The sequence below is a fragment of the Vicia villosa genome, unplaced genomic scaffold, assembly GCF_029867415.1.
Source record: "Vicia villosa cultivar HV-30 ecotype Madison, WI unplaced genomic scaffold, Vvil1.0 ctg.000345F_1_1, whole genome shotgun sequence".
In the NCBI taxonomy this organism is placed as follows: domain Eukaryota; kingdom Viridiplantae; phylum Streptophyta; class Magnoliopsida; order Fabales; family Fabaceae; genus Vicia; species Vicia villosa.
The window spans coordinates 883,419-895,032 of record NW_026705154.1 but is presented as its reverse complement, the minus strand read 5'-3'; the positions used below and the strand labels follow the sequence as shown (position 1 = coordinate 895,032).

The window sequence follows — 11,614 nt, the reverse complement described above, 5'->3', positions numbered from 1 at the left end:
TAACGTCAAATTTGCTAGAGATTAGCTACGACTTTAGCCACCGATTAGCTACGAAATTTGACGTTAGGGGCCAATAGTTTGGAAAAAAAAAATTTAAGGGACGATTTCTTGAAGGAAAATTTTGGAGGGACTAAAAACGAAATTTGAAATATTTAAAGGGACGAAAAAGTTCATTAACCCTTAAATTTTACTAGAAAAAAGTGTCATAATTTTTGTTGTTTATTTCTTTCTCTTAAAATTAGTAAATTTTAAGATGTTTTGTCATTTCATGAAACGCCAAACTTGCGACAATATGTTAGAACACTTTGATTGTCATGATAGATAATGGAATTTTATATTTGGAGATCTGATTTGAGATATAGCAGTCATTGAAGAATTTTACCTATCACCCTTCAAATTCCCCCTCCCTTTCCATTTTATATTATTTTAAAAATGCTCGTAAACAAATTTAGAGGTACCTAAGAATGAAATTTTTGGTATTTTTACGAAATTTCTGATAATTTTTTATAAATTTATGGTATAATTTTTTGGAAAAAAAATTATTTTCTACCGAAAATTTTGAAATATACTGAAATTTCATATGTTTACTAAAAATTAAAAAAAAAAAATTGCACTACCGGATTTTTTTGAAAATGAACATTGGTGATACCGTTTAGTCATATTTATTGCTACTGTATTTTATAGGAAATGAACATAATGATACTAACATTAGTGTGAAACATTAATGCTACGATTGATAAAAAGAATATGAGGCCCTAGGCCACTGCCTATCTTGCCAGCTCCCCCTTAGACTGGGCTGATTTTAATTTTTTTTAGTTATTTCTGAGGAAGGAAAGAGATAGAACCTCTAATAAAATTGTGGACCCCACCTGACACACCAATCCATTTGGCGACATGCATTGGTGTGTCAGGTGGGGTCCACAATGTCCCCATTTGCTTTGGCGACATCCCCTGCAGGTGTGGCAATTTGGGAATTAAATTTCAGAAAGTGGCATTTGGGTAAAAAAAATTGACAGCCGTGGCAGGGAGGGAAAAAATTCGATTTTGAATTCAATATTTACCATCATTTTGATTTGGGACAAGAAACAAAGTATTTAATTAGAAGAAAGTGAAGCTCAGAAATATCCAAACCTGTTTGAGGCAGATTCTGAGCTCAGTATGATAGGAACAGTAAACCCTGACTCAGCCCCACCAATTATCATGCCTACAAGAGAGTGAACCCCATATTCATAGACATACAAATCCATGCAGACGGTAGGATAAGCAGACCGGTCCACTAATCCTAACACTCATAACCCAACTCTACTTATAGCTGCTAAACCATTGAGGTCTATGGTTAGACCGGTTCATTTAACTTAATAACTGATCCAAATTAATTACTCACATGCACGAATTCCAGTCGTCATTAATGATGTTTTTTTTGTTCTGATTGAATCATTAATGATGCTTTTTGTACATTCATTATTTGTATATAAAAATCATAAAGTCAAAGAATCAATAACAACAATATAGTTATAGTAACCAACTTCACACATGTTATCATGAATCACTTAAATTAAATATTTTTTTTCATTTTGCTGTCCCCACCACCACTCCACACACTCCCTCCCACTTTCTCTTTTCCTATAAATCCCACCAAAACATTGCAACATTCAATATAACAAACAAAACCATAGAAAGCTTGGTCTTGGAACCAAGCACAATTCAAACTTGTCAGAAAAAAAAATCTTACTCTATTTGGTTTTTTTTTCTTGTTATATCATTACAAAAGAAATAGTTTTTGTTGTTTTTGTTTAGGTGTTAAAAAATGGGTGGTGGTGATGGTGGTGGTGATCATAAAAATGTTTCTATTGTTAAAAAGAAGAAAAAGAAAAATGGTTCTTTTAAGTCCATTTTCATGCATGCTGATATTCTAGATTGGTTCTTCATGTTTTTTGGTTTTTTAGGGGCAATTGGTGATGGCATAATGGTACCTTTGGTGTTGTTTATCACAAGCAAAATTATGAACACTATTGGTAGTGTTTCTGACCCATCAAGCAACCACAATTTTGTCCATAACATCAACAAGGTTCTCAATCTCTCTCACTTAAGCTTAAATTTTATCTCAACCGTTGACTAAATCTAGTTTTTGAGCGAGAGAGGATTCAGAGGGTAATAAATAAACTTGAATCCTCTCTCTCTCTCTCAATCTGAGTAAAATCTTCTCTGTTTTTCAAAAGACATAGAAGATTATGATGAAAACATGTATAAATTCTAAATTACATAAATTCTTTAAGAGTTTCTTCAAGACTTTCCCTCACATATGTAGAGAGGAAAAATACATGTAGTTTATTTGGTTTGACTTTATTAACTTTGTGATGCAGAATGCTGTTTTTTTGTTATATTTGGCATGTGCTGCTTTTGTTGCTTGCTTCCTAGGTGAGTTTTCAGTTTTCTTTCTATTTTTGGTTTTTGGGTACTTTACTTTTATATGTATATGGAATATAATAAGTATATCCTATGAATATATATATAACGAATTTACATATATTTTACATGTATATGGAATATAATAAGTATATCCTATGAATATATATATAACGAATTTACATATATTTTACATATTGAAATTAACAATTTCATATACTTAGAGATTACGTATATTTATATGTTTTTTTGGAACTATACCAAAGAAAAATTGATTCTTTATGTATATATTGATGGTTTATTCTCTTGATATGATATAAGTATTAATTGTGTACCTTTTCAGAGGGTTATTGTTGGACAAGAACAGGTGAAAGACAAGCTGCAAGAATGAGATCTAGATATTTAAAAGCAGTTCTAAGACAAGAAGTGGGATACTTTGATGTACATGTTACAAGTACATCAGAAGTCATCACCAGTGTCTCTAATGACAGCCTAGTAATTCAAGATGTTCTCAGTGAAAAGGTATAAAAAAATCATTTCTATCCTTAAGGATAGAAATAAAGTTTCTACCTAGCTAGAAATAAAAATAGAGTAGTTGAAATTAAACCAAATTTTGTTTAAATAAGACATGTCTGTTTTAAAAATCTAAGACTCCAATCTCATCTATAACATGATATAGACTATTTTAAGAGTCTCACATGGTCTTTTTTAAAGCCTAACTAAACACCATAGTTCATTTATAAGTCTACTTCATATTAAAGTTGTGTTGTGTAACTTTGACACTTTAAATTGTTGATTTGTTTTAGTGTTTGATACGTATCAATGTGTAACACCAACACAAGTATTTATGACATTACAATTTTCAAATTAGTATTTAATTTCTTCTAACTTGAAAATCATATAGGTTCCAAATTTTGTGATGAATGCATCTATGTTCATTGGGAGCTACATAGTGGCATTTGCAATGCTATGGAGATTGGCCATTGTTGGATTCCCTTTTATTGTTCTCCTTGTGATACCTGGTTTAATGTATGGGAGAACTTTGATGGGATTGGCTAGAAAAATCAGAGACGAGTACAATAAAGCCGGTACAATAGCAGAACAAGCAATATCTTCTATCAGAACTGTGTATTCCTTTGCAGGAGAAAACAAAACCATAGCTGCTTTCTCTGATGCCTTAGAAGGATCTGTGAAGTTGGGATTGAAACAAGGCTTAGCTAAAGGTTTAGCCATAGGAAGCAATGGTGTTGTTTTTGCTATATGGTCATTTATGGCATATTATGGTAGCAGGATGGTCATGTATCATGGTGCGAAAGGTGGAACTGTATTTGCAGTTGGAGCTTCACTAGCACTTGGTGGATTGTAAGTATACCTTTTCCATTTGTGACATTCCATTCAATTCATACTATTAGAAAAAGTTGAATCAATGATGAAAATTTTGAAACATGTCTCCTTGTGTGATAGGGCTTTAGGCGCCGGTTTATCCAATGTGAAGTACTTTTCAGAAGCAAGCGTAGCCGGCGAAAGAATAATGGATGTGATAAAAAGAGTTCCAAATATAGACTCAGAAAACTTGGAAGGTGAAGTTCTAGAGAAAGTGTCGGGGGAAGTTGAATTCAACCATGTTGAATTTGTGTATCCGTCAAGGCCAGAAAGTATGATCTTAAATGATTTTTGCTTAAAGGTTCCATCAGGTAAAACAGTTGCATTAGTAGGAGGAAGTGGTTCAGGAAAATCAACTGTAATATCGCTTTTGCAAAGGTTTTATGATCCAATTGGTGGAGACATTCTTTTTGATGGAGTTCCTATTCATAAGTTACAACTCAAATGGCTTAGATCTCAAATGGGATTGGTGAGTCAAGAACCTGCTTTGTTTGCAACAAGTATTAAAGAGAATATACTTTTTGGAAGAGAGGATGCTACATATGAAGATGTTGTTGATGCTGCTAAAGCTTCTAATGCTCATAATTTCATTTCAATATTGCCACAAGGATATGATACTCAGGTTAGTGCTAATTGCTTTTGTCATTATGCTATGAACCAAATATAATTAAATATAATTAAGTGGAATTTCTCTATTCTACAATGATGAAAGGGTAAATAGAATAGTTCTAAATTGCAATCGCGGTCATTGTCATAGATTGTAGCGATATTGTTAACTTTTTATGAGTTTGTTACAAAGATGGACACTGAAAACAATAATGATGAAAGGGTAAATAAAATTGTGGCACTTTTTACGAGATTGTGACGAAGATGGACACCGAAAGCAATACTAACACATAAACTTCTTTCATAGTTTTTGAAAAATTACAGCGATTGAATATAACCGCATGTGTCAGTGCAACATGTGTCAGACATAGACACGCAGAACATGTCCTTAATATGAAGTATTTGTGTTACTAGCCTATTTGCTAATAGAATCAATGGCAAGGATTCCATGAAGGGGCATATTTTGCAATAATTTTGCAACTATAAAAAAATTTGGTGGTCCACTACATGAAGCATCTTATCTTTCTTCCATCCAAGTTGCATCACTGTAAATACCTTTTAGGCGACAAATTTCATTCATGGCCAACATATCCTGACCATACTTTTTTTATAAAATTATTAACACATAGCATATCTTAAATACTATACTATTGTTATTATAATAATGTTAGTATTTAAATATTTTTATAGAAGTGATTCATTGAATGAAAAACAAACCTGAAACGTAACATACAAGGACATCAGTAGTTGACATTCCTAAATTAGTGAATAAATAAACAATGACCTCTGTTGCAATTGATTAACATTTTTTCTAGTTACACTCCAAAAGTATTTCTGTTTACACTCTTTTTTAACAATTTTTATAGGTGTTTTAAAAATATATAAACGACGCTTAGAGTATTTTGGGTATTATTGTTAAATAATTTCTGTCAAAGGAGTGTAATTGGGATTTATGGTGTGCAACTAGCAAAAATATTGATTAATTAATCAAGTTACAGCAGATATCTCTACATAACAGAACTAAAAATTACATCTCTATCTGTTTTTAAGTACTAATTTTCAATCATGTGCATAATTGCACAATGCACACGTTAAGTTTTATTAGTTACTTATTTTTTATTACTCAAGTGTGAATATATCTATTATATAAAGACAAGTTTAAATTTTTTTTTCTTAATTTTTTATATATTTTCTGACTTTAGTCTTTTATGACTTTTGATTCTTATATAAATTTAATATTGCTGATTTAAGTGCATGTACCTGTGTAAAGAATGACTAATATATTTTGGTGGATATAATATTAAAATAAAATTTATTCTTGTGTCAACTCTCTAGTTATATAAACAGAGTTTATTAATTGAAAAATATTATCATACTTTTACAAATTAGTTATTCACATTTAAAATTCGTTTACTTCGACTCGATAGTTGTCACAATGTATAAAGAATCGAAATTTATTTCCTGGAAAATGTTCATTGAAAATGTATGCATCAGTGAAACTAACTCTACTAAATTAGAAAATTAAGTTATTGAGTTATAATTAAGGTGTTAATTAATTCCATGTTTACTACTACTATTACAGGTTGGAGAGAGAGGAGTTCAAATGTCAGGAGGACAAAAGCAAAGGATTGCCATTGCAAGAGCTATAATAAAAATGCCAAAAATTCTATTGCTAGACGAAGCAACAAGTGCACTCGATTCTGAATCCGAACGAGTCGTCCAACAAGCTTTAGACAAAGCATCGGTTGGACGCACCACCATCATCATCGCTCACCGTTTATCCACCATCCAAAATGCAGACATCATTGCAGTCGTTCAAAATGGTAAAATCATGGAAACGGGTTCTCACGAAAGCCTCATGGAAAATGACAATTCTCTATACACTTCCCTCGTTCGTCTCCAACAAACCAGAAATGACCAAAACAATGACACTTCGTCTATCTTGAATAGAGATCGCATGCAAAACACGAGTAGTCGTAGACTCACGAGTCGCTCTAGCTCGTTCAACTCAATGTCACGAGGTGGTGATGATATCGTTAATTATAACAATGATGTTGAAGATATTGTTAATAGCGTTGTTATAGTAGATGATCATCATAATAATAAGAAAAAGAAGAAGGTTGAGGTTCCTTCATTTCGAAGGTTGTTGGCAATGAATTTGCCAGAGTGGAAGCAAGCGTGTTTGGGTTGTTTGAACGCGCTTTTATTCGGCGCGATTCAACCTGTATATGCATTTGCAATGGGGTCGGTTATATCTGTTTATTTCCTGGAGGACCATGATGAGATCAAGAAGCAAATTAGGATCTATGCATTTTGTTTTCTAGGGTTGGCTGTGTCTTCATTGGTTTTTAATGTGCTTCAACATTATAGCTTTGCTTACATGGGAGAATACTTGACTAAAAGGGTTAGAGAAAGAATGCTTTCCAAGATACTCACTTTTGAAGTTGGTTGGTTTGATGAGGATCAAAATTCTACAGGTGCTGTTTGCTCTAGACTTGCCAAAGAAGCCAATGTGGTATGTTCTCCTAAAAAAAGGAAAATTTGCATGTTATGTTAGATATATGATAAAAAAACTATATAATAAGAATTTAATACAATACTAACATATAAAATGAATTTTACATAAACACAGGTAAGATCTTTGGTGGGTGATAGATTGGCTCTTGTGGTGCAAACAATCTCAGCAGTGGTAATAGCATTCACAATGGGCCTAGTAATTGCATGGAGACTAGCCATTGTTATGATAGCAGTTCAGCCAATAATCATATGTTGTTTCTACACAAGGCGTGTCCTTCTAAAGAGCATGTCAAGTAAAGCTATTAAGGCTCAAGATGAATGTAGCAAAATAGCTGCTGAAGCTGTTTCAAATCTAAGAACCATAACTTCTTTTTCATCTCAAGATAGAATCCTCAGAATACTGGAAAAAGCCCAACAAGGGCCAAGTCAAGAAAGCATTAGACAGTCTTGGTTTGCAGGTATTGGGCTTGCGTGTTCGCAAAGTCTCAATTTTTGTACTTGGGCTTTGGACTTTTGGTATGGTGGAAAACTTGTGTCACAAGGTTATATTTCGGGTAAGGCGTTGTTCGAGACTTTTATGATCTTGGTAAGCACCGGAAGAGTTATTGCTGATGCCGGTAGCATGACAAATGATCTTGCTAAAGGCTCTGATGCTGTTGGATCTGTTTTCGCAATTCTTGATAGATATACAAAAATCGAGCCCGATGATTTAGAAGGTTACAAAACCGAAAAATTAATAGGAAAAATCGAACTTCATGATGTGCATTTTGCATATCCAGCTAGACCTAATGTGATGATCTTTCAAGGGTTCTCGATTAAAATTGACGCCGGAAAATCAACGGCTTTGGTAGGGGAAAGTGGTTCTGGAAAATCTACAATCATAGGACTAATTGAGAGATTCTATGATCCTTTCAAAGGGACAGTGACAATAGATGGTAGAGACATAAAATCTTATCATCTAAGGTCATTAAGGAAACACATTGCACTTGTGAGTCAAGAACCAACATTGTTTGCTGGTACCATAAGGGAAAATATTGCATATGGAGCATATGATGATAAAGTTAATGAGAGTGAGATTATTGAGGCTGCAAAAGCTGCAAACGCTCATGATTTTATATCAAGCTTAAAAGATGGTTATGAGACATGGTGTGGTGATAGAGGAGTTCAACTTAGTGGTGGTCAAAAACAAAGAATTGCAATAGCAAGAGCTATATTGAAGAATCCGGCGGTGTTACTTTTGGATGAAGCAACAAGTGCACTTGATAGCCAATCGGAGAAACTAGTGCAAGATGCTTTAGAAAGGGTTATGGTTGGAAGGACGAGTGTGGTTGTGGCTCATAGGCTGAGTACTATACAAAACTGTGACTTGATTGCTGTTTTGGATAAGGGAATTGTTGTTGAGAAAGGAACACATTCATCTTTGTTGGCTAAGGGACCGAGTGGAGCTTATTACTCTTTGGTGAGTCTACAAAGAAGACCAACCAACGCAATTGTCCATTCTTCCCATGAAATCAATTAACCAAACATGATCAAGTTTACATGTTTGATGGAATAAGCTACAAAGAAGAACTGATGATAGAGTTGTTATGGTCATAGGTGAAATTGAAAAGAAAATTGAAGTACACCGGCACATCATAGACACACAATCATTTTCTCTTCAAGTATCTATAAACTATAAATTAGCTTATAGCTAGCGATGGAGAGAGCCAACATGATGTCAGGGCAGATTGGCTTTCCCCATTTAGGCTTGTCCCGTTTTTAACCCATAGGAACCGGGGTGAGATGGACAACTCAAATGATCGAGTTCCAACACTCACCCCACTCTTAGATGGGTTAGCTTGTCAAACAAGTTTTATTTTATTATCAAACATAAGTCATAAAGTTCATATTTTGCTGCTATTATAATGAAAGGGAAAAAGTATTCTGAAATATCTTCATGATTTGTTGTTGTTATTATCAAAATAACTCTCCAACAACAGAATTAACAGCAGCAATAGACTTATGATTTATTCTTGTAATTCGCATGATTTCTCAATAACAAAATACAATTGTTTATATCTAACTCGCGGGTCAGCCTGTCTATGTCAAGATTTTTCAGTGGGATAAACAAAATGACCCAACTTAAAGAGTCAAGTTCAAAACCTCAATTTAATTCTACTAAGCGGGTTAAATAGACTGATCCAACTGACTTATAAGCTATAGTTGATGTTTGATAGTTATCGGTCCAAACATTACTTCAAATAGTATATAAAAAAAGCTACAAGATAGTGAAAGAAAACTTGTTTAACAAACACATTTGATTTAATCTAACTAACATATATGCTAGTCAAATAAACCAATACTTTTAAACCCAAATTTTCATGTCAACTCATTATGCTTAGGTAGAATCGGTTTGTAAATTCGACTTGTAAAGTCGGCTCATAAACATGTACGAGCTTACCTCATATTATAAAAATTATAAATATATCAAATCACCCTAACAAAGCATGATGGTTATATAAAACTTGTATCAAACTAAATAAATTACCTCAACAAATCATAAAAACATTAAAAAAAATAAAATAAGTTTCATACATTTCTGAAGTAAAAGTTAAATTATCTAAAAAAATATGAGTTAATTCATTTAAAAATCAAGTAAAATCGAGTAAAATCTGTTAAAATTGTGTTAGACTCTGCCTGATTTCAAAGAGCTTACTATGTGTTAATTCGGGTAAAATCGGAGATAAAATCAGGTCTAACTCCGATTATACAAGTGGTTTAACTCAAAATTCATACTCAAAATCGAGCTGTTTTACTACTTAAAACTAGTTTTCAACATGCTTGAAATAAACTACAAACTAGCATATTGGCATTATAACAAACAGAACCTGGTGTAAACGTTACAAATTAGAGGAAGCATATGAAATTGTTAAGTAAGATTCACATTGTTCCATCTACTACCAGAGTAAAACCTTTAAATGTTTCTGAACAAATCATTCATTTTTTTCTTCCTCTTTTCATAGTTGGAATATAGGATTAACCAATGAGAACAACCAGAAACATTCACACGAACTCAATGAAGAACAAACATTGAACAAAACAACACAATGTTTACCTTTAAGAAGTCCCGCAGTATCTCTGAGTCAGTCTCCGCCGAGAAGATTCTTCGCGCAACAGATCGCAGCGGCGCGTGTGATGACGCGTCTGAGATTGGTGGTAGACAACATTTCAGAGTCTTCCGATTTTTTTTTAACTGAAAAGAGGATTAAGATTTTGATTTTATTTTACTTACATTTATATTTTATTTGTATTGTACAACTAGAAAAGATTTTTTTTTTTTTAAATAATTAAGTTTTTCAAGAAAATTACGCAAATAATAAAAGTTTCAAATTAATTATATAAATAAGGCAAGTCGGTGGCGAGCACATTGTTTTTAGGGCAAGTCGTTATTCTTAGTGGCCACTATATTGTTTTTGTTTTTCTAATTTTATTTTATTTAAATAATAAAGAAAAAATAATAATAAAAATACTATTATTTAATATTAAGAAAACTACAATTACATTAATCACAACATATATTTTACATATTTGACGGCCTTGGATGACCCTGGTACGATCCGCACGGCGAAGGTCTAATAACTCATGCAGATGGCTCACTCACGAGGTGGTAGTTCTACCCTAGTCGTACCCCTATTCCAACGACAGCCCCTTTTTCGGTTCCTGCTGTGTTTGAGTTTATGGCCCTCCTTCAATGCACTCAGGGTCTACGAAATCTGTCAGCCGACCTTGACCTCTAGAATTTTCGCTGTAGGAAAGGTGAGTGCCCATGGTGTCCTCAAAGCTTTGTCTTGAAGGGAAAAAATGGCTCTTGATGGGTGCGGCCTCGAAATGTGGTATATGGAAGTTGTCGGTTGAATCCGGTAGGTTAAAAGACAATGTTTATGGTGGTGTGTTGAAGTCCAATGATCGTTGGTTGGGATATTGTGATGCTTGATGGATGAGTGGGTTGTATGGCTGGTATTCGTCATGTATGTCTGTGTCGGGGCTAAGTGGTGATATGGAGGAGCCCGCCACATAAGGGTGCTGGCTGTGTTGGAAGTGTTGGGATTGTTGGTGGTGGTGAGGTTGAGTTTGTGGTTGGTGTTGGTAGTGATAGTATTGTTCTTGGTATTGGGGTTGAGTTTGTGGTTGATGTTGTTGGTAATTTGGTTGTTGTTGTTGGTAATATTGTTGTTGTTGGTAATTTGGTTGTTGTTGTTGTTGGTAATATTGTTGTTGTTGTTGGAAATATTGTGGTTGTTGTTGTTGGAAATATGGTTGTTGTGCTTGCGGGTCATTCAAATAGAATGGGTCAGACACAATCATTTTAGGATTAGTAGGTGGAAAAAATCATAGATTGGTGAATTTTTTTCAAAGAGAAGAAAAGTTTTTTTTCCTTATTTTAGATTCCTCTTTCCTTACATTTTCTTGAGTATCTAAAGGGGGACGGATTCTCTAACACTCACGTGCGACGTTAAAGTGACTTTCCCTCATTCTCAGTCGTACGATAGTGTTAAGTGGTTAAGATATTTATATGTGTCTTTTTATTAAAAATAAAATCAAAGTAAAATTAGGAATGATAGAAAACCTAATTGCAGAGAGGAATAAAATAAGTTAAAAAACAATATCGTATTCACAAATATTCACCTTTATCCACCGCCACTGCCACCTTGTCGTCTCCGAC

The 11,614-nt window shown here is 33.6% G+C and overlaps 1 protein-coding gene across 1 annotated transcript; it reads left to right on the top strand.

The window, feature by feature from the left end:
* Positions 1-1,651: 1,651 nt before the first annotated feature.
* On the top strand, positions 1,652-8,843 carry LOC131627046 (ABC transporter B family member 15-like). The gene is made up of 7 exons (XM_058897885.1): positions 1,652-2,068; positions 2,364-2,418; positions 2,750-2,928; positions 3,311-3,768; positions 3,871-4,411; positions 5,978-6,910; positions 7,028-8,843. Exons 1-7 carry the CDS (start codon positions 1,808-1,810, stop codon positions 8,429-8,431), a joined length of 3,831 nt encoding a protein of 1,276 aa, XP_058753868.1. The 5' UTR covers positions 1,652-1,807; the 3' UTR covers positions 8,432-8,843.
* The last annotated feature ends 2,771 nt before the right edge of the window (positions 8,844-11,614 follow it).

What these genes read in the sequence shown, in the direction of transcription:
- LOC131627046 (XM_058897885.1), top strand. Translation starts at nt 1,808, where the DNA reads ATGGGTGGTGGTGATGGTGGTGGTGATCATAAAAATGTTTCTATTGTT. An exon ending in TTTTGTTGCTTGCTTCCTAG is followed by an intron (nt 2,419 to 2,749) that starts GTGAGTTTTCAG and finishes GTACCTTTTCAG; the next exon opens with AGGGTTATTGTTGGACAAGA. An exon ending in TCACTAGCACTTGGTGGATT is followed by an intron (nt 3,769 to 3,870) that starts GTAAGTATACCT and finishes CTTGTGTGATAG; the next exon opens with GGCTTTAGGCGCCGGTTTAT.